We start from the raw sequence: 24,472 nt of genomic DNA, 5'->3' as shown, positions 1-24,472 counted from the left end.
GACTGCCGGTCACTTGGAGGGACTGCGACTCCTGCAGGTGTGCCGCAGGAGACTTGTGGCACCACGTGAGCACGACACCTCCACCAGGTCCACCACGCGTGGCTGGACGAGGGCACGTCAGCAGGAGGGCTCGTCGAGGACTGCCGGTCACTTGGAGGGACTGCGACTCCTGCAGGTGTGCCGCAGGAGACTTGTGGCACCACGTGAGCACGACACCTCCACCAGGTCCACCACGCGTGGCTGGGTGAGGGCGCGTCAGCAGGAGGGCTCGTCGAGGACTGCCGGTCACTTGGAGGGACTGCGACTCCTGCAGGTGTGCCGCAGGAGACTGGTGGCACCACGTGAGCACGACACCTCCACCAGGTCCACCACGCGTGGCTGGGTGAGGGCGCGTCAGCAGGAGGGCTCGTCGAGGACTGCCGGTCACTTGGAGGGACTGCGACTCCTGCAGGTGTGCCGCAGGAGACTTGTGGCACCACGTGAGCACGACACCTCCACCAGGTCCACCACGCGTGGCTGGACGAGGGCACGTCAGCAGGAGGGCTCGTCGAGGACTGCCGGTCACTTGGAGGGACTGCGACTCCTGCAGGTGTGCCGCAGGAGACTTGTGGCACCACGTGAGCACGACACCTCCACCAGGTCCACCACGCGTGGCTGGGTGAGGGCGCGTCAGCAGGAGGGCTCGTCGAGGACTGCCGGTCACTTGGAGGGACTGCGACTCCTGCAGGTGTGCCGCAGGAGACTTGTGGCACCACGTGAGCACGACACCTCCACCAGGTCCACCACGCGTGGCTGGGTGAGGGCGCGTCAGCAGGAGGGCTCGTCGAGGACTGCCGGTCACTTGGAGGGACTGCGACTCCTGCAGGTGTGCCGCAGGAGACTGGTGGCACCACGTGAGCACGACACCTCCACCAGGTCCACCACGCGTGGCTGGGTGAGGGCGCGTCAGCAGGAGGGCTCGTCGAGGACTGCCGGTCACTTGGAGGGACTGCGACTCCTGCAGGTGTGCCGCAGGAGACTGGTGGCACCACGTGAGCACGACACCTCCGCCAGGTCCACCACGCGTGGCTGGACGAGGGCGCGTCAGCAGGAGGGCTCGTCGAGGACTGCCGGTCACTTGGAGGGACTGCGACTCCTGCAGGTGTGCCGCAGGAGACTGGTGGCACCACGTGAGCACGACACCTCCACCAGGTCCACCACGCGTGGCTGGGTGAGGGCGCGTCAGCAGGAGGGCTCGTCGAGGACTGCCGGTCACTTGGAGGGACTGCGACTCCTGCAGGTGTGCCGCAGGAGACTGGTGGCACCACGTGAGCACAACACCTCCGCCAGGTCCACCACGCGTGGCTGGGTGAGGGCGCGTCAGCAGGAGGGCTCGTCGAGGACTGCCGGTCACTTGGAGGGACTGCGACTCCTGCAGGTGTGCCGCAGGAGACTTGTGGCACCACGTGAGCACGACACCTCCACCAGGTCCACCACGCGTGGCTGGGTGAGGGCGCGTCAGCAGGAGGGCTCGTCGAGGACTGCCGGTCACTTGGAGGGACTGCGACTCCTGCAGGTGTGCCGCAGGAGACTGGTGGCACCACGTGAGCACAACACCTCCGCCAGGTCCACCGCGCTTGGCTGGGTGAGGGCGCGTCAGCAGGAGGGCTCGTCGAACACCGCCGGTCACTTGCAGGTGTACTCCTCCGCGTCCTCGCGGCAGGTGTCGCAGTTGACGTAGCAGCACCAGTGGAACTTGCAGCGGCACTGCCACACCCTCGTGAACTGGTGCGTGTTGTAGCCTCGGCCGCAGCACAGCAAGTTGCAACCCTCCAGGCCTGCGAGCACACCAAACACACCGTCACCCACTGCTTCTATGATAAGAGACCGGAAAAATTCGCGAATTCATTTCGCGATAGGCTAAAATACAATTCGTTATATTTCAGTGCTGCTATTGGCTCACAACTCACCTGAATGACTCTGGCCCAATGAGAAACACCCAACCAAAGCCTTATCGAATCACAGGCTGCTACACTGGAACGTCTCACAAGACAGCAGCCAATGAGTGGGTGGCATTTGACCGAGTGTACGTAGAACTATGGAGTTTATCCTAAAGGTCACTGAACCCGCGAATTTTTCCGGTGCCTATCCATGATTCGCACCAATGTACGAGCACAGAATTTTCCAATCGGAAGTCTCAAATTTCTTTAGACTAAAATTAAAACCACCCTTTGCCATCTTTCTACAACTGGTGAACAGTCTGTGCGTTAAATTCTGTTCCAACTAGGATCCTTAAAAATGTAATCGTACTCCCAACTAAAATAAAGCACCTAGCATGTATCTCAAAGTGCAATATACCCACTATATTTTCCTGTTCCTGCATTTAAAAATTGCATGGATCAGAGTGGCTAGCAATGGAATGTGAAGCCACATGTTATTTATTTACGACGGATACAATGAAAAAACAATTTTTTTTATTACAACCACATATTTCAATAATAATCACTCTACCAAATACTTCGTGTTTAGCGTTTAAAAACTAAATTACACACTTTCTATATTGCATTAACTAAAAATAATAAATAGTAAATTTAACTTATTTGTTTAAAAGCGAACGATTGAACTTCAACTCTGAATAACATATAATTTTAATAAGCATAAAATAGGAATCAGGTAATAAATAAAAAACAATTAATTTTAATGAAAAAAGCGTGGGGTGCTCTCTTCTTACATTTTCATAGTGACTGTCCTATAGAATAGCCTTTTGTGGTAATTTAAGACATCTGACCTGATTCGTACGTTGCTCTCTTCTTTCATTTTCTTTATGACTCTATCCTAACGAATAGACATTAGTGTTGGAAAATTTTAGACAACTTATATCAAGCACTCCAAGCTTTTTTCATTGAAAATAATGGTTTTGTTTATGATTAGATTTTTTAAGCATATTAAAAATTACGTTACACAGAGTTGAAATCGTTCTTTTGCTTTTGAATAAATTATTTAAATTTGAAGATTATTTATTTTTATTTTTTGTTAATACAAAATAGAAAGCGTGTTTTTTTTGAGATTTTTTAAATATAGTTTCATTTATTTATTTTTATTTTATTTTTATTTAAATTATTTTTATAAATTCTTCAAAATGCACAACAGGATCAATTTTTGTCATCAGAAGCATAGATAAAACAATAAATTACAAAGATCATGCTGATTCTGATAGACTAATAATTCTTCTATGAAAAACAATATTACTCTATGATAATACTGAAAATATTATATAACGTTTGTGATATGTTACATCATTAAATGATTACTCTAAACAAGGACAATCATATATTGAAATATCGCAGATTGTTTCATTAGTTCGCTGTTGATCTGTATGTCAAAATCTAAACGGAAAGAGCAACGACTCATCTCCCTGAGAGAAAAAAAAATTGAAAAAAAAAAGGGTGGGGGGTCCATCACTTTCTTCCACATGGTGCCATGATTTTATTCAAATGTGAACTCCGATAGAATTTGAAGATATCGCAATGATGCCCCATCAAAGAGCGACTCTAATAATGGTAATATAACATATTTGAACATATTAAACGTTTTCTTCAAAAATAAACCAAGGGGCGAATAACTGTAAAACTAGAAGACTTAACTAGATTCAACAAAGATATCTGTTTAAAGTAAAAAAAATTGGAAATGTGTTAATCACCCCCTTGTCATCGCGGGAAAACCATTTAAAACAACACACAAATCTCTTACGCTAACAATTATGACTAGTATTTTCTATCCAAAAAAAATCATTGAGGGATAATTTTACAAACACAAAGATAAATAAACTGGCAGCAATACATAGATCCAAAGGCTTTAGAATTGGCCGTTGAGCCCACCAAAGAGTAGCAAGAATAAATTAGAAGCTAAAATGGAGGTGGATCCTTATATTTCGATCACCCACATGATGGACATGGGAATGATTTGTTCAAACTCCTGCGCAAGAACACCTACAAAAGCAGAGGAACATGAAAAAGGATGTTGGGGGTGTCGAATCTTCCAAATTGAAATATGATCTGTCAGCGACTACATATTACTGTGTTCTGTGCAAATAAGTCTAAGTCATGCTAATGGACACAATCATGATAAATTTGCTCAAAACAGAAACATTGTTGATGGACAAAAGAGAACCCTCACGTTGTAGACTATTCAGGAGTTTCGAAGAGTTATAGACATTAATTGTGCGTTTATTAAAGTTCCGATACAGGTGACACCATAGAGAAATATGGTGCTCAAAGAACTAAGAAGAAGGGGACATGTTTATGCGAGACCCTAGAAACATTGATAAAAGGTTACCATTCTTGCAAAGCACCAGAGCAGTACGATTCATTGTAACTGTAGTTAGACACTTCTGGAGAAGAAAACAGGTAGGTACAGATTATTAAGATACACATTACTGCTTAGCCAGAACTTATGATCAAGGAAAAATCGAAGTAAAGTTTGAAATGAAAGATGAAGTAAAGCCTATTATAAAAGTAATGTCGGAAGCTTACCTTGACACAGATAGTGTGGAGAAAAGCTACGAAAATATATGTAGATACATTAAAGGACTTAGATGAGATTAAAATATGTTGATGATATGTATAAAAAAGGAACAGCTTGAACAAGAATGGAACGAAAAAAAGGTCAATACAGCGAGGTGCAGAGTCCAGCATAAGTTTGTGATGCAAAATATTATGAAGATAAAGCCCACTTTGCGATATTCAAAAATGAAAAAGAACGAAAAGATGATACATAATCTCTCCCTGATTCAGGAAGGGGATGAGATAATTTTCGTAGTTATTCAACATTCCCCAAGAATTTGGAAAATTATATGTAGCTTGAAACTCAATGATACATTACGACTGAACTATGAGATTTCTGTCAGAGTTTATATGCACTTCATTTGGATTCTGCTTTTGTAAAAATGGACGACCTGGTGAGTACATATTATTATGTTTTGGAAGCATTAATCATCATGTACTGTATTATCGTTTTGTCAGAAACAAAAAAAAATATTCGGCTAAATGAAATAAAACAGTTCTGTTTTTGAAAGGATTTCATCTAACCTAGACCAAGAACTGGATATACCAACAGCTACCTTCAGTAAGGTGCTTAAATTTCAAGTAGAGGTGGAGCCAATATCATTAAAGTACCCCCTTTGTATTAGACTGGGCAACTAGAATAATATGTGCTGTGGGAAATTGTATCAGATTCTTTCAGAAAAGGAACCACACCTTTGCCTTCTTATATTTGGGTCGGGTTGTTGGTTTTGGTGAATGTTATAAAGAGAGGCTACCTTTGAAGGAAGTCACTGAAATTCAAATGTCATTAGCATGGGCTTTGCAAGGGTATATTTTTTTTTTTGGGGGGGGGGGGGGGCTTTAATTGATTTAGTTGTTTGAGGAATATCCATCCCCTGAAAAAAAAAAAAAAAGCAGGGGATATCGGGGTCCGCCCCCGGGAAAATTTGGGGTTTGAAGTTGCAAAAAGGTGGTTTTAGGCATTTTTATTTCTTAAATATTCTAATTATAGTTGGTTGCACTATATAATTTATTTTTTATAAAAATATTTTCAGAGAACAAATTTGTAAAAACACAGTTAACATATCTGCTGGTGCTATATTCACACAAAATCATTAATTTAAACATCAGGAGAAACTACGAAACTACGAAACTAAATATATTATTGGAGGGGACGAAATTGAAGAATTTTATTATTGGAGGGAACGTGTCCCCCCCGTCCCCCCCGGTTGCGACGCCCATGGTCGTTAGACAACAATCTGAGTGGTTTGACACCATTACTAAATAGAAGTGTACCAGCATCTGACTGTAAACTTGCCTTGGTACAGCCTCACCACTCTCTTCACAACCATCTGCCTTCTTGTAGCCAAAATTAAACCCTGAACATTTAGATGGCCAAATTTCAAGTGAAGCTGTCCAAATATGCTTAAGTGACAAGGCTATGGAGTTTACGCTGTAGGTAAAACAAATAAGGGGTCTATTTATTGACCAAAAGACCCATGGTAAGGAAAATAAATTAAAACAAAAAACATAAGTCTAATTAATAATATGTTACAATTCGCATGATTCCTAGTGTCTCTATCTGTTTGAAAAACGTAAGTCAATGCAGGTGATGCACAGGAGAGGATCACCAGTCTACTTCATCATTAAAGAGGAAAGATAGGAACCAATAGCTGCCATTTTGGATTTAACTCCCTCATCCCTCTTTACCACACCTTTAAGCAGATATTGGTACTTCTTGATGAAATTTGGCACAAATAAAATTCCAAGTAAGATGATAATTACTGTCTACAACATATAGTGAAAAAAACTGCCCTTGTCCCCCTTTCCCAGCACTCAGCCTTTTCAGAACCAAAGCCCGTAGAGGCTACCATAACTATAAGGAATGCTGCAGGTGAAGACATATACATTTTTCGCTTTACGTTGATACCCAGCGATTGCAGTTTCCCTCTAGGCTTGCACACAAGTGTAAGCATGCCAGACAGTTTGTTTACACTCTATACGGACAAAAGAAAAAATATTGTGTTCCCTCAGGCTTTGCAATAAAAGGTTATAAATGTATAAAAACCGATAGTTTGATTGCTTATTTTCCATCTAAATAAGTATAATCAATAGTTTTATTTGAGCTTAGCCAAAATTTTGTACAATTCATATTGAACCAAAATTAGAAGTTAATTACTGTCAACATTTTAAAACTATTCATGTTGCATAAAACCCAGCCAACAAAATACTGTTAAATAAATTTTAGGGGTATGCATAAAGTTAATAGAGAGTGGCTTATAAAAAAAGTATTCCTTGTGAAGACATAAACTTTTAGTATTGACTTTTTTCAAATACCAAAAAAATTATGTCACCAATATACCTTTGAAACTCTTAAATCGTGATTGTTGCCTTAATGAGAGCCAATTTCCCTTGTTAAACAATGTAATTGTTTTATGACAAACAAAAAAATTTACCCAAAAAGATGTTTGGGTTTTGGGTTGATGACTATGGGTTAAAGTGTGGTTGGCAGGCACCTGGGGAGGTCCTGTTGCAGCGGCGACCGTGCGTGCCAAGAGAGCCACGCTCCAGGTCAGGCTCGCAGTAGTTGGGCGACTCCTGCAGGTACACGAGGTCCGCCTTCCTGGGCCCACGAGCCCCTCTCCGGGCCTCTGGCCTCCGCAGCACCAGCCTCAGGCCGCCCTTGCCGCCCTTGCCGCCCTCCGCCGCGGCCACGGCGCGCGCTCGCGAGTACTTGCGCTGCAGCAGGTCACCGACCTGACGGAAGGCCGGTAGCGTCCTCCAGCAGGTCCTGATGGTGCAGCTGCCCGACACACCGTGGCACTTGCACTCGGTGCGCAGGCTCGCGCGCACCGCCTGCAATCAGACAAGACTCACTTACACCAGGAACCACCTGCTGCAGCAGGTCGCCGACCTGGCGGAAGGCCGGTTTTATTCTCCAGCAGGTCCTGACTGTGCAACTGTCCGACATGTCGGGACAACTGTGTTTTTTAATGGTGACAACAACAGTAAAAAAAAATACCTCGAAAATCGTAAGCCACTGATGGATTCGTTTTCAGAAGACAAGAAAAGATACGAATCTTATTGCGTCTGCTGGTGATGAGGTTGCTCAGCCTTGCCGGCACGCCAGCCTGCGGGAGGGGCGACATGCAGGTAGCACCCATCCTTACTCTAATGATTGTACCGACAATTAGCTTTCTTTCGGCACAATTGTAAATTTGAATTTTTAAAATATTATTTAGGCAGTAATTTTGTAGTTAAAACTTAAACTTTGCTACTCACTGCACACTCACGCTTAATCTATGTCAGGATAGTTCCCCAATTCGTTCCCAGCACTATATCTGATTTTTTCCAACCATCTCACGAGCCAGCATTGACGCTCGTCTTATCCTCACTGTGGTGCACACCCATCGCTTATAATTCTCCCGTGTAATTCAGCCGTGACAAGAACTCCTATGCTCTGCAAGCTGTCAGAGCAGCCCGTTTCTAATACCCTGCCTTACGCGAGCAATTTCAGTTATACCCCGTACTCAGTCTCCCCAACATCCTGGCACGTGCCCAGGTTGAGGAGAGCCAATTTTCGCACTGCCCTTGCAAATTTCCAACTCTCCCTCCTCTCCAGCCATTCCTGGGAACATCGCCCAGAGCTTTGACCTATCCTTAACCCCGGGCAGGGACGACCTGTCTCAAGGTCTGGATACGAGCTTTCAAATATACCACCTTTTGCCTCTAGTGGCGGATTTGTTAGTTATTTCCCCTGGGTGTTTGAGTGCTCGCTAAATGCCACTGCCCCCTAGCGACTTCTGAAGTCAACATTCTCCTGTCTTTCTCTCCCAAGCCATCAGAGCACTCCAGAAGTCTCCTCCATAAGCCCCATGTTTTCGAAGTAGCCTCGTATGAGTTGTACGAGTCGACTACTTCTCGGTTCGGCGACTACCCAGTAGATCTCGCTGCGATCGGGCGCCAGAAGAAACATCGAGATATCGAAGTCAGTATTTCTCGATCTCTCACTCGGAAGTCTTCGGAACCTTTCGGACCTGAAACCAAATTCCCCCTTTTTTTCTTTTCAAATCAAATGCATCAAATTCCTGTTTTAATTAAGCGTCACACCGACCCCGACATCAGACTGACTACTTCGTTTCTTGGCTAGAAATCAGCAATATTCAACTACAACACGCCCACTAGAATGTAGTCGTCTCGTCAAGGGATGTTTTCCCTAAGTCTGTGTTTCAATGTATCAATTTTTATATTTTACCAAATTTTAATAAATCTAAATTATAAGTGCTTCCGCGTCCACCGGGCTTTTTTCGGTCAGGATCTGGTGCGCATCCCGTTGGGACCCCTCCTGAGCGCAAGTAACAACACCTTGTTTTGGTGAGTTTTCGGCACCCTCTTTCTCTTCCCCGACGATCCCTGTTTTTGTGGGCCTTCTTGCCCGTTTGACGACTGGTTGTGACCGAAGTATATTTCTTTTAGATTTGTCTTGTTCACAGACAGGGTTCAATAATTGCCATCCCAGAGTTCCAGAGCCGGCGCTGAAATTGCGGCCAAATGTTCTTCCTCAACTTCAGTACCCGGAAAATACTGAGGTGCCACCTGGCAACCCGCCTACAGTATAATGTATCACTCTCGACCAGCAAGTTTCAACTAAACGATCCCCAAATTCTCCGCAACTTCCACAGTGTACCAGTGCTACTCAATTTCTAAGTGCCAGCTAATTACATTATTTATGTGATAACTACCGTGGGATTCCTATAGGGTTTTAAATATGTTATGTGCTAATAATTGTCATGAATAAAATAAAATAATAATATAAATACGAATAAAACTGCAAAAGGGCATTAATTTCCAAGGTTGAAAGTCAACTATACGAAATTTTTTAAAATGTTTTTTTTTTTTTTTTTTCTATGGTGAAATCATGTCACAAAATGATTAATCTATATTCGTTTTTGAAATAGATTCTTAACAAAAGATCATTGCTTATTCAGCATTTTTGTTAGTAATTTTTTTAAATTTTGAAAAAAAGTAACTTTTTTGTTCAATGTGAGTAATTTATTAACATGTATTTATAAATGTTGTAAGTCTTTTTTTCAATTCGATTCCTAACTGAATTTCACTCTTCAATTACAGGTCAAGAAACAAACAAAATGGTCAGCTCAAGGAATTTTTATGCTTATCATTTGATGATTACTCTAAACAAGGACAATCATATATTGAAATATCGCAGATTGTTTCATTAGTTCGCTGTTGATCTGTATGTCAAAATCTAAACGGAACGTCTGACATGCATACGATTCAATCAGCAAAAATTGCATTCGGAAGAATACATTCATCTGCGTGATGCCATGAATGTAGATGGAAATGCAGACAATGTCGGCAGACTTACCATTTTGCCAGCGACGTTTGTTGGAAATCCGAGACACACACACGAATACGAGCAAGATGCAATGACCTACTTGCACCAATATGGTCGAACGACATATTCATAACTTTCACTTGCAACCTAATCATCCGAGAAATGACAAAAATTTTTTTACCTGCATTTGGTATTGGTTAATGTTCAAGGACCAACTTAATTTAAATTTTAAAGAACTGTTAATGGTGAGTTGTGCGCAACATATTGAGAAGCCTGTCAGTGTTTACATTTACTCGAGAAATACATTCATTAAGATCACACATTCGATGATGCTGTTATTTCGTCTATTGTGCATAAAATTCTATCAACGTTTGCCATCATAATTTGTACGTGTTTTCCATCAAACCCACTTCATTTGTGAAACAATTAAAAATATAATATGGCTGAAGACATTTTGCATCGAGTGTGTACAACAACATCAAATCCGACCTTGAATTTAACGTTGAAATACCCAACGAGGCGTTTATTTCTATAGAGGATTTAGGCCCGATGATATCCAGCAAAGTGTTGAAAAAATTAGGAATCTCAGAGCCGAATCGTCCCATGTACAATGCACTCAATCGAGAATTTTAATGATAACGGCAATAAGATAGAGATACTTTGTGCCAATCAATGCGAACAAAGCTCCCACTTTTTAATCAGTAGCAGAAAATCATGTTCGACACATTGATGATGGCAGTCAATGGTGGCTATGGAATAATCTTCTTCCTTGATGCACCTGGCGGTACTGGAAAACGTTCCTGATTTAATTGATTTTAGCTTCGATTCGCGCAAAAAGTCTGTATTATCATCTGGGATAGCTGCCATATAGTTAAAAGTAGGGCGAACACCTCATTCTGCACTGAAACTGCCACTGAATTTGCAAACGATAGATGAATTAACGTGTAACATTGCCAAAAATTCAGCAATGGCGAAATTACTAGATTATTGAAAAATAATAATTTGGGATGAATGTACGATGGCGCACAAACGAGAATTGTAGGCACTCAATAGAATCGTAAAAGATTTGCGCAATAATTAGGACCTATTTGGAGGTACAATGATTCGTCTAGCCAGCTATTTTCACTAAACGCTGCCAGTCATATCAAGAACAACCACTGCTAATGAAATAAAGACTTGTTTGAAGTCATCGAATGTGTGAAGATACAGGAGTGAACACTCTCAGTAAACAACGAATCTGCGTGTCGCTATTGTGCTACAAATTTGAAATAATTGGCACAAATTTATTTTTCACCTAGAACCCCTAATATAAACTCTATTAACTCATTGTTCATCCTGATCAACTCATTTCTACTAGAGTCCCGCTACGTTTTCCCAGCTTCACAACCAAGAGCCTGGTGTGATTTCGCCAGCCAAGTTTAAGACATAATTTTTCTTCCAGTCTCAGGCCAAGAACGCGACCAGATACAGTGTCCGGCTTCGTGACTGAAAGTGCTTTTCTCAGCATTCTTCAAGGGTAGCCCTCTTCCCAGAGATCAGATTAGGTTAGCAGCTCCAGTCATGCCCCGTTATAATGTTCCAGGGCTGTCGGGCACGTATCGGCACCCACCCTTTACTTTAGTTCGGCGTTGTAGCGAGATCTCTACTGGCCGCCATCACACCTCTCTCTATTTCCCTTTTAGCCCGACAAAGCGCAAACCAGCTTGGTAAATAAGTGCCATGCTAACGCTAGTCCCTCTTGCGGGACTTTTGTGAACCAACCCTGAGTCTGTTTCGCCTGTGCTCCGACAGAGTGCGCTGCTTTCGGAGCGCGAGTGACCTCCAATGCCTCTTAAGTTAGGCTACCAGCCACCTTTGCTTTGGTCGGAGGAGCGATCTCTCAACAGCTTCTCCCAGCCAATCAGAGACCAGTTACCCTACTTCCTAGGCTTATGGGCCCCTGGCGCAAGTTTTAACTACGTGCAGCCACAAGGATTGATTGATTCATCCTTCTGTCGTCACTGTGGTCATTTCTTTCCGGCGCTTCTCTCTCGCGACCCCTTTCTCGCAGTGACTGACTTAAGGGATGTGATCCCGGGGAGTCCCGGAGTGATCCCGACTCTATTTATTTCTAGATATATATTCGCATAGTTCTGATTACTAGGTAATCTTGTAGCATGACAAGCGTGTGTCTTCCGCGAGCGCTAGTGCCACTTCAGAGGGAGTGATTTTCATCATTCCACCCCCAGAATGTGGGGTCCAAGAAATGGTCCGAGAATTCGGGTTTTTCTCCGGCTCAAGTCCATCACCACATTCCCGCTCAATTTACATGCTTCCCTCTTGAATAGACATTAATTCTATGCGCCTCTCCAGCCGGCTAACCTTTGAGCCTCCATCTCTTCTCCCTGTTTCTAGTCACCGCCAGTGAAGAGTCAACGATATCAGAAAGTGTTAAACTTAAAACAGTTACGTACCGCACTGGTTGGGCTGACAAATGTTTAACCATAAACTTTCCTAGTTAAATTTATTTATGTTAGTTTCTTTGTGAAAACTTGATTATGACATATTTTGTTTGGTTAAAGGAAAATTTTAAATTTGTTCTCCAGGTACAATAAATAGTCTATTTGTAATCGATGAGTTTTGACGGCTGGGGCCTCAGTGACTTTGATCTGTGTAATTTTGGTAATTCTTGAAACTACGAAAAGAAAATATTAAAAACCTTAATTAACAATAAAAAAGGCAAGCTTTTAGCAAACATATTCGATTTTTCGATTTTTTTTTCAAAAACTACCCATTTTCTACTTCCTCGTGTGAGAAGTAATTTCCTTTTTTTTTTTTTTATTGTTTCTCACTTGTGTACCTCTGAATATACTATAGTGTCATTCGCCCCCTCAAAGCAGCTTCCAAGGCTTTTATAACGAAATTAGTATAAAGCTCTCTTTAACTACAAAAGGGCAGTACACTCAACAAAATAAAGAATCGGTGGAAGTAATTTCCAAACAATTATTAGACATTAGGAATGGTAAAATCCCGATAGATTCTTCCACTGGCCTTATTTCATTTCCAGATAATTTTTGTCAATACAAAACGTCAAATAGAAGAATTGATCACGAAAGTGTTTCCGAATATTAGTACAAATTACGAAAACCATATTTGGTTGAGCGAACGAGCCATTTTGGCACCAAAAAATAAGGTAAAATCGCTGGCCAGTTGCATTCATTTCAGTCGATCGATTCCATTACCGATCCAGATGAAGTCGTTAATTGTCTAATTGAATTCCTGAATTCATTGGATTTAGCAAAAATACCTCCGCACAATTTGTAGCTACAAGGTCATGGTACGCAATCTGAACAAACCGTAACTATGCAATGGAACAAGACTCGGTGTTGAGAAGCTGATGAAAAACGTAATTGAAGCAACGATTTTTAGAGGAAATGTCAAAGGTGAGGATGTTATAATTCCAAGAATACCACTGATTCTGACCCCCTTGCCGCTTAAATTAAATTTTGTCCAGTTCCCGGTTCGCCTTGCAATCGCAATGACGATTAATAAATCACAAGGCCAATCATTGGAAGTGTGTGGAATAAACCTTGACATGCCGTGTTTTTCCCATGGGCAGTTGTGCGTGGCTTGCTCGAGAGTCGGTGAACCATCGGCACTATTCGTTTCCTCTCCGGCTGGTAAGACAAAAAAAAAATAGTTCCTCCCCAAGCATTGCAATATTAACGCCATAAAAACTCCAAAAAATGATTATCAAAACAATGAACGCCGAATTGCTTCATTATTTAATAAAATTCATTATTTTACTACAATTTTTTAATTTATTTTAAAATAATTGAAGCAATAATTAGTTTAGTTCAATCCCTTCTCGACGGAACTGACTGACTGAATTCAAGAGGCATTGCAACTCATACTGGGCATTAGCTAGTATATTAATAAATGCTGAAAGATAATTCCTGTTAAAATGACGAATTAAAATTTTCATCAGCCTCAAAGCATGGGGGTTGATAGCGTGAAAGATGTTCACGATAAATAGGATTTGCTTTTATAGGCTATGCATCTCCATTAAAACTGCTTCTACAGTTCCGACAGTGTCCGTGACCACAGCTGTGAAAGGGACCTGTCCTATCAGCGCAGAAGCGTGCAGCAATAAAGGCTTACTCCTAAACTACTGCCGTCAGAAGAAACACGGCTGTGTCTTTGTAGATGTGAGGATTTGTTCTGCAAGCAGCTATTTTCTTCGACTCGCATTTGTGATATTACTAAATTCTTTATCAAGTTCACGTTGCAATCATCAGATAAACTCGTGAGATCGTTTGCTCTATGTAAGTTAAAGTAAGTAATACAAAAGTTTCTATTTATTATAAATTTATATGCGCGATGTTATAAAATATAAAATAAAACATCAGTCTAGGTGCCCAGTGTGTGCCAAGAACAGTTCTTAGTCACATACATTTAGGAGGAAAGAATATTAGAATGAACTACGATATGAGTTCTTAAAATGATCGCGTGTTATCAGAATACTAAAGACACATATCTCATGAACCTCGTAAGGTGATAAAATTTTATAAATCAAATATTTTTTGTTAATTTTAATTTTTTTTTTCCTGAATTTCTAGTCATGTAATTCAGATTTGTTGATATGATTTTTAGCCGTTTTTTTACGTCAAAAATGGTTTTTGAAGTAGCTTGGCTTCTGGGTTGTAGCCGTGTCCTGGGCGAATAATTCACCGACGTTTCGGTAGACATTGCAGTCGCCATCATCAGGGAGCAGTAGGTGCTACTTCAGACAATGGCCGTGAAAGCCTGCAAACATTATTAAAAATGGTTTTTGGTTGTTTAAATTTCATAATTTCCAGAGATGTGGCAACAGCACGTACAGTAAGCGTAAGCCTGTCAATAGGCTAAGCCATAGGCGTCGTCAGAACTTTATATACTCTTTTAAAGCTCGTTCTCACAAGTCAGGAAAGAATTTTAGTTTGATTTTTTCGAATTATTTGTTAAAGTTAACCTCTGTATATGTATTAAGATTGCTGTTTTGTATTTCAAATTTCTTTCCATATTTTGACACTGAATAGGCCTATTTACAAAATGATCTATAAAATTTCACGCAAGTGTAGAAATGAGTGATGTTTCATTGGTACTAGATAACGTTTCGTAAACATATAGTAAAAAAAATTCGAACGAAATATAAAATTTTAGAAAACCACGTATATAAATGGAAATTGCCTTTAATAAACAGTAATGCAGAAAGAATTGAAGTGACCAATATGGCACATGAGACCGATCTTTACATGAGTAGTTACTTAGCGTTTACAACTTTAACTTTATTAATAAACTAAACAAAATGCGGACAAAGCTGTTAAAGGCCTCGTAACTAAAAAACTACGACACATTTTTATGATTCATAACCGCTATTAATTGACCTTTCTACTGTTTTCTAGATCAACATATATAAAAACAATAAAGTGTATAGAAATATAGATAACTGCACTATAATTCATACAATCGATCACAACTAAAAATTTACAAGTTATAGTTTTATTTCGAATGCCGCTTGTAAAAAGCATTGTATAAATGCAGAATGAGTCTAAATACGACCGGCAAATTTCGTCTGAAAATCCATGAAAGAATAAAATGAAAGCATCCATATGACTTATGGTCTAAAGCGCTTTAGACCTGAACAACATTATTTCACTGTAAATAAGAGATAAAGTATTTAAGATAAAACACTGAGAACCTGGATAATTTTTGCTTGAATTAAATTATACAACCACAGCAAAATTGATCAACGTTTCAATATTATTTCATTGAAATAATTAGGGGTTAGAAACACGCCACAAAAAATGTGAAAAATTAAAGCTATAACCACCAATTATTTCAATGAAGTAATTTAGCTTCAGCGGCGAAAATTGCTTTGGTATTAGAACGTGGTTCAATTAAAGATTATCCAGAAATTCAATGTTTCATATTGATACATTAGTTCACTATTTACAAAAAAAAAATTGGTTGTCTGTAAAGTCGGTTTACGGACGATAGTTTAACGTGACAACGTCATAAAAAACATTGATGAAATGATTGCATACTTTTATGAATAAAATTGAATCATTTTTATTTGAATTATCACTATTTTGTATGGATACAAAGAAGGAGTGAAATGAAATCTAAAATTTAATTGATAAATTTACTTTTATTTGCACTCATTAATTCAAATATATTTATTACTTTAACCAAGAGATTATTTCAACTATAACTTTTATAAATGTTTGCTACTTAACTTCTTCCAATCTGTGTTATTCTGTTAAGGATAGAACTATGATAGAAAAAGTAGGAAAAGAATGGGAGTGTTTCAAGTTTATTGTGCCTCGAAAAAGTCAAATCGATGGTTGTTCCTATCGAGTGGAAGAGAGATAGATGCGGCGTAAGCGTACAATGAGCGTAACGGGACACAGCGTAACGGGACAATGTGCTTTACGGGAAACTTTTTCGTGCGTGCAGCCAGCGTTCATCGATTTATTAGACGTTGTCACGTCAAAAATTGTTTAGCCCCAATTTCAAAAATGTGTACCAGACTTGGGTGGTACTTTAGACTGTAAGTCATAAAGATGTTTTCAATTTATTTTGCCATGATGAACCTGCCCAGCCGAGGCTTTTCGGTCGATATCAGACTTGTCCTGTGTAGGGTCTTTACATAATTCACGTGGAGAACACGAACCTGTTGCTGCGCAGTTTGCGTGCGAATTCTACTCCGGCATCCTTGCAAGGTCTGCGCCCTCGCGCAGTTGGGCGGGATTCATCGGGGGAGATGGTCGAGCCAGGCTCGGACAACCTTGGTTTGTTTACTCTCGCCTTGGGGCTGGAGGCCAGGACCAGCCGTAACTGTCCTCTCAAACAGCCCGCCTCGTCAGGGGTGTGTGTGTGTTAGTGAGGCGGGATGATGAGCGCGACGCTCTCTGGTGCTTCTAGCGCGGTGTCGCCTCTGGACTGGCACGCGGTCTTCTCGTCGTGCACATGAGCGGTGACCGTAACATTACACAGCCAAGAAATGAAGATAAAGATGTAATGCAAGTCCCTCAAGTGCTTTCAAGAATCTTTACTGGTTGGTTTACGCCTAAAAATTGCTCTGAAAACGTGCGTTTTAGCCATTTTAACTTATCTGAAAATACAGTTTGAAAACTTGATCCGAAATCAAAAGTACTTTTCAGCCATCAGAGAACTCTTAAATGATTTTCATGAGCAGACCCCCACTCGGATATCTCGAGTAGTTTTGGAATCACGTTGTTTTTCCTGAAGCTCTGCGCACCGCGTGTGTGCCTGGGTGGGCGGAGCTAGCTGTCTCTCCCTCCAATAGCCGCCCGTCACTGCGTCCGAGGCGCTCCGAAGTCCAGCACTACCAGTCTGGGTGCTCAGTGTGCGCCGAGAACACTTCTTCGTCACATGCTCAAGCCGAGTTGGTTGTTACATTTATAGAAATCAACTGCCGTTTATTGTTTAAACATTCATCTTCGTGGATTCATTGCAAATAATTTAATGGCATTCCTGAATTTGGTAGAACCTGCTAAAAATTATATACCCTCTCATTTCTACCAATAGTCACACTTTTTTTTTAAAAAAATGAATATGTGTTCACTAGAATAAAAAAAGACAATTTACAATTAAAAAATTAACTTTTTTTTTTAAATTTTAATTGAATATATTATTTTTGCAAATCTATCTATTTTAAATTTAATTTTCGTACTCAGATAGTAAAATAAAAACCTTTTAAAGCTAGAATACAAAAAGTGTTTATGAGAAAAAGAGCGAACCCATTCGATGTTGGATTGGGACAGGTAGTAAAATTCGAAATGAAACTAAGCATTTATGAAAAATATTTTAACTTATTAAAATAAGTTTTCAAACCGTAATGCATACCTGCGAGAGTTAATTTCTTGGGCAACTTCAGCAGTTCTTTGACCAAAATCAGCTTTGATTTAAAAAGTGATCAGAATTGTTACATTTTGAAATCTTGCTTGAATGGGCAACCTTTTAAATTAACTTTCGTAGGTACATAGTATATATCTTTTTACATAACGAACAATTAAATTCATCCAAAAAATGTTTTACCACATTATTCGTATAAATAACAGTAGAAAGGAAATGCATGTTCTGGGACAGGTGGAGGAGTGAGTAGGCGGGGGCCATATTGGATTGTGATGTTATCGCTAATACCTACGTTAGTCCTTTGGGCATATAGAAATAAATAATCGTTAATCCATCCTAAATCTTGGATTCATACCTTAATCCATCAGCCTTTTTTGATTTTACCTTGACATTTGATCTTGACTTTTGACCCCGGCCATCTTGAATGATCTTGTAACTGTTGTACTTTTCGTTATGGTCGCCATAATCGATGTGAAATTCGATTTCATCCTCATCCATAATTTTTTTTGTCTAGGTGGCATCCATCTTGTATTGGTCTGCTGGCAGCCGTATTAGTTCCAAAGCTTGCAGGTAGGTGGCGCCACTGCTGCTGATGAATTTTATTTTGTACAAAAAACCTTTCTTTTAAAGTGGCCGAGCCAGGAAGCGAGGGACGCCACTGAATGTTGCGTTTGGAAAACATACGCCTTTATCCGCTCGGCTAGCAGGCCAGTTGGAGGATAAAGAAATAAATAAGGTTCAAATTCTTTCCAAGTATTTATTTAAGCTAATAGTAGTAGTGATGTGTGGCAGGAAGCGCTAGGTTAAAAATATTATCCCAGAGAGCGCCATCTTAAATTCAAGGTGTTGTTGCCAGAAGGCGGGAACTTTAATTCCAAAAAAGGCTACCAGATTGCACAAAATTCTAATTTCAAATTTTTTTTGACATATAGGACACTATCAGCCATCTTGAATTCATAATGTTGCTAAAAGTGAAATTTAAATTTCAAAAATTTGTTTACAGTTAGCCCCACTGTCAGTCATCATTAATTCATGATGTTGTCGCCAGAAGGCACCACAGTCGGCCTTATTTAATTCACTTAGTTGCTACCAGATAGCACCATAGTCCGCCATATTTTGTACCACTGTCGTGTGCTAGAGGGCACCATCTTAGATTGGCTTTTCGTCTGCTAAGATACGTTCTTTCACACTACCCAGAGTGCATAAAGCGAGCAATTAATGCACGCCATCCCCCCGCAATATTGCATGTAGTACCCCACCATCTTGAACGGAGAGGTAGAGTACGGTGCCACTAAGAATACATTCCCTTACGTGCATTAGAAGCACGCACGAAAAAATTTTACTGTTAAAGTCCTTATAGTATTATGTATGCTTATATGAGATAGTCATACTATTTTATGGCCTTTTAAATGTATTGTGTAAATATATATGGATAGGGGTGCATGCATACTATGTTATATAAAAATCTTTTATATGTATGCTTATATATGTTAATATGTATAATTTATTATAGTGATATTATGCTTGTTAAAATCTTTTTTAATGTATGCATATAGTGATAAGGTATACCAACATTGCATATTTATTAGAAATGTATATTACTATAAATATAAATGTATAGTTTGGAATTATTGAACATGATTATTCGTATTGTTATAAGTACGCCTATGAGTTGATTGTGGTTATATAAAAGTGTTGTGTAGACTCTCTCTTCTTCTCGTTTGGGGGTGGAATATATATTAAAATTTTTAAATTTATAAGGAAATCTCTTGCTGTAGGCTTAGTAATGGTAACACTTATTTTAAAAAATTCCTTTCGGCACAGCCAACAGGTGAAGGAATATATCAAAGTCCTTTTATTGTTCTGGAAATGTTTTGGAAACTTATATAAGCTTCTGGAACATTTTAATAACTTAATAGTAGTATAGGAATGTATTAGCTGGCACAGGCTTCAGGCTGAGGCGCCTGAGGTGCCGAGCCACATCTCTGATTGTGACGTCACGGCGGCCATCTTGTATGAGTGTAACGGGACACAGCGTAACGGGACAAGTTTGACCTTGACCTTTTACCCTCAAAATTTTCCAAAATTGGGCAAAAATTGCCCAAAATTCCTCAAAATTCACCAAAATTTCCATTTCTGTGAAAACAAATTCCGCCAAAAAATCTCAAATAATTCCACAATTCAAAAATTCGTATTTCGAAAATCCTCAAAAGTCGTTTTGCCCTAGAAAGAACCCAAATTCCTAAAAGAGGCTTAAGCATCCTTGTCTACAGCCTCCGATAAGCCTCTGACGTCATCTAGGATTATGACCGCCATCTTGGATGGTTGTGACCTTGACCTTTGACCTTGACCTTGACCCCGACGGCCATTTTGGATCCGCCATCTTGGATCCGCCATTTTGGATGACGTCATTGTGTTCTCGAAAATTCCGGCGATGTGTTTTCCGCCATATTGGATGATGACGTCACCGTTTCAATTTCCGTTATGGCCGCCATCTTTAACTTTTTTATTTATTATCCGATTTTAATGAAAAAAATTTTAAAATTTATTAAAAAATTCATTTAATAAAATTTTAATAAAAAATATTTAAAAATCATACAATAACGACACGGAGCTCGGAGTCCGCGGTTCGAACCCGATGAGTGCAAAAAAAAATTAAAAATGGCGACCGATCGTTCCCCCTAGGTGACTGCAGGCAGACTGACTCCCACCACTTATGTCAATGCACATATATCGTCACCTAGTATGACGTCATGTCCGCCATCTTGTCTTCGTTGCTGGAGACCACCATCTTGTTTTCGGCCGCTAGAGTACGCTGACGCCATGTTAGTTTAACTCTTACCCGCTAGAGTGCAGTAATCATTTAGTACTGTGACACCCACCATCTTGAAATTTGGCCGCCATCTTGAAAATCCGTAATTATTTAGCTAGAAATTCGGGAAAAGTTCCAAAATTCATTAAATAAATCACTCATTAACTTACATATTGATTCGATCGATTCCTGTCCTCGGTACGATACCCGATCGATGCAATAATGTTTAATTTTATGTAAAAAATAATAATTTCAATAAACCATGTTCAACATTCGTAAAGAGACTTTAAATCATCTACTACCATCATCCTATCAGACAACAAGACCACCATATTGGAAATTCGTAATTGTAATGCTAGAGATTCGGGAAAAAGTTCAAAATTCATTAAATAAATTTGTAATCCATATAATGATTAATTGGATCGACGTAGGTCCTTGGTTCAATCCCTGGCCGATACAAAACAACTTTAATTTAAAAAAATACTAAAAAAGTGTTAGGTTTGAGAAAATAAAAACACCACAAGTTCTTTTAAAAAAAATTTATTACATAAATTCAATACACTACTACAAGTACAAAAAAAAACACTGACAAATTACTAAAGCCTTTTGGATTCCTCGATTCAAACAGTCTTCTTATTGTACGGACTAAGCCTTTTACATGACTTTAAATGTCTATCCGATCCGGTCATCACCACAGCCAGAGACGGACTGAAGTTCATATCACTTATATAGTCTCATTAGCCGGTACAACACATGGGTCAAATCAATAACCATGTTCATTATACGTCTCGGAGCATTTTTTATAATGACGATGTAAGCTATCGAGACGTGAAATTAGTTTATTGCACTTATTGCACTGAAATTGTATTCTTTGAACATTATTCTGACAGCTGCTTCTTTCATGTCTGCGCGCATTTGAAGTGAAAGTAAATGATGCGACACAATATTTGCATTGATGCGATGTATGCTCTTCATTAATTGAAGTCTGGAATGCAGATGGTAAAACTTCAGCTAATGGTGGAACAGCACATATCGAAGTCTCCTCCAGTGTTGTCAGAGGCGTTGCCAACGGGATCTGCTCCAACATCGTCGGCGCCGACGTCATGGTTCCCGTAGTCGATGGTACATCCTCCATCGAGTACGACGTTAAAGTCGGCAAAGATGCCATCGAAGTCTCAAGAACAAGCAATTACACGTCTTATGCACCAGAAGAAACAAACTAGGTGATCCGTACACCGTCGACGTCAGTAACAAAACTGAGCGTCCTGCTGTCTAGAACTCGCTTATATACATGCACCGTATGGAATAATACGCTAGTCAAACCAAGAACATTTTACTAAAATACTAGAGTCAAAACAACATTAAAAAAATAGAAGCACGATCAAAAAAAAAAAAGGAAGCACACTTGGAAGCACCTTCAAAAAAGGAAAAAAAAATTGGAAGCACCGACTACGAAAAGGCAGCACATTTGGAAGCACCGACTACTTAAAGGCAGCACATTTGGCAGCACCTACAACGAAAAGGCAGCACATTTGGCAGCACCGACAACGAAAAGGCAGCACATTTCGAAGCACCGCCTACGAAAAGGCAGCACATTTGGAAGCACCGACAACGCAAAGGCAGCACATTTGGAAGCACCGACTACGAAAAGGCAGCACATTTGGAAGCACCGCCTAGAAAAGGCAGCACATTTGGAAGCACCGACAACGAAAAGGCAGCACATTTGGCAGCACCGACAACGAAAAGGCAGCACATTTGGCAGCACCGACAACGAAAAGGCAGCACATTTGGAAGCACCGACAACGCAAAGGCAGCACATTTGGAAGCACCGACTACGAAAAGACAGCACATTTGGAAGCACCGCCTACGAAAAGGCAGCACATTTGGAAGCACCGACAACGAAAAGGCAGCACATTTGGAAGCACCGACAACGAAAAGGCAGCACATTTGGAAGCACCGACAACGAAAAGGCAGCACATTTGGCAGCACCGACAACGAAAAGGCAGCACATTTCGAAGCACCGCCTACGAAAAGGCAGCACATTTGGAAGCACCGACAACGCAAAGGCAGCACATTTGGAAGCACCGACTACGAAAAGGCAGCACATTTGGAAGCACCGCCTAGAAAAGGCAGCACATTTGGAAGCACCGACAACGAAAAGGCAGCACATTTGGCAGCACCGACAACGAAAAGGCAGCACATTTGGCAGCACCGACAACGAAAAGGCAGCACATTTGGAAGCACCGACAACGCAAAGGCAGCACATTTGGAAGCACCGACTACGAAAAGACAGCACATTTGGAAGCACCGCCTACGAAAAGGCAGCACATTTGGAAGCACCGACAACGAAAAGGCAGCACATTTGGAAGCACCGACAACGAAAAGGCAGCACATTTGGAAGCACCGACAACGAAAAGGCAGCACATTTGGAAGCACCGACTACGAAAAGGCAGCACATTTGGAAGCACCGACAACGAAAAGGCAGCACATTTGGAAGCACCGACAACGAAAAGGCAGCACATTTGGAAGCACCGACAACGAAAAGGCAGCACATTTGGAAGCACCATCATCGAAAAGGCAGCACATTTGGAAGCACCGACTACGAAAAGGCAGCACATTTGGAAGCACCGACTACGAAAAGACAGCACATTTGGAAGCACCGACAACGAAAAGGCAGCACATTTGGAAGCACCGACAACGAAAAGGCAGCACATTTGGAAGCACCATCATCGAAAAGGCAGCACATTTGGAAGCTCCATCATCAAAAAAAAAGGCAACAAGGAAGCACAAGTTACGAGATCTAAGTCTTAGAAATCAGAATACAAGAAATAAAAACATTAAATTCTTATAATTTAAATTGTTTATTTTATTGCTTTACATTATACAAATGCAAGTAAAACAAGCCATTATTGTATGTAGCCAGCATTCCTCAGTTCCTTGAGTATGAAGGATATTTCTTTGATGCACGAATAGTTTCCTGCACAAAGCGAACCATGTAGAAGTCTTAACCGGTCAACCAATATGTTTGGATCTTTCCATGATGTGTAATCAATCTCTTCTACCACCATCTTCCTTGCACCTTTATAAATATTATGATCTCTGGTGTCTTCCGTTTTACCACCAAACTCAGGGTAACTTCCATGTTTGAGACGGTGATCATCACAAGCTTGATCAGATTTATTTAATATATCACGTCGTTTCCACCGTTTCGGTCTCAGGACACCGCCACATTCTTCGATCTTGGCAGCTTTAGGTGCTTCATCATAGTCTATGTCTTTGTCAACAGCCTCAGAGTCACTGTAACAATCACCGTAGAAGGAATCGTCTTCACCCAATTTTCCGTAATATTTCGATGTTGATGATGTTGAAGTGTCTTCATCGTCTTCATGCTTCCTTTTTAGGAGTCCATCATTTTTACAAAGTAGGAAAGATCTACTTGAATTCGGCAGGAATATATTCTCACTTTTCACGTTAAGGATTCTTCCATTGTCTTCATTCTTCCGTAAATCATCAACCTCCTTCAATTTAAGTTCTTTGTCGAGATCGGAAGAGCCAAGAAAATTATTGTGGTAATGCAGATCACTCTTCCTTAGGATGGTAGATTCATCGTTGTCCTCTAGCTTGTACGCAGGCTTGGCGCTACAAGTTCTTCCATGTCTTTTTAGGCTCTCTCTCCGCGTAAACGACTTGCTACATCGAACACAACTTATCATATTGCGCAGTGGATTTTTAACACAGTCATTCTTCTCGTGTTGTCTTTTATTCTTTCTCAAGATAAAATCTTTACTGCAAAACTTACACCTATGTTCTTTCGATACAGCGTCAGATCCCAAATCAGAATTCATATTAGTTACTGAGACTAATACCAGATACCAATTGAGTGTT

At 40.6% G+C, this 24,472-nt stretch overlaps 1 protein-coding gene across 1 annotated transcript in view; it reads right to left on the bottom strand.

Moving 5' to 3' along the window:
* Nucleotides 1-1,590: 1,590 nt before the first annotated feature.
* Nucleotides 1,591-24,472, bottom strand: part of LOC134540358 (protein Wnt-7b) — a 256,396-nt gene continuing 233,514 nt past the window's right edge. The window contains exons 10-11 of the mRNA XM_063383039.1: nt 7,037-7,376; nt 1,591-1,817 (exon numbers count right to left, since the gene is read on the bottom strand). Of these exons, the coding sequence (XP_063239109.1) occupies nt 1,666-1,817; nt 7,037-7,376 (492 nt within the window). The 3' untranslated portion in view covers nt 1,591-1,665. The remainder of the gene's footprint in view (nt 1,818-7,036; nt 7,377-24,472) is intronic.

This window comes from Bacillus rossius, chromosome 16 (assembly GCF_032445375.1).
Source record: "Bacillus rossius redtenbacheri isolate Brsri chromosome 16, Brsri_v3, whole genome shotgun sequence".
NCBI classification, from domain to species: Eukaryota; Metazoa; Arthropoda; class Insecta; order Phasmatodea; family Bacillidae; genus Bacillus; species Bacillus rossius.
This window is presented reverse-complemented; position numbering and strand designations above follow the sequence as displayed.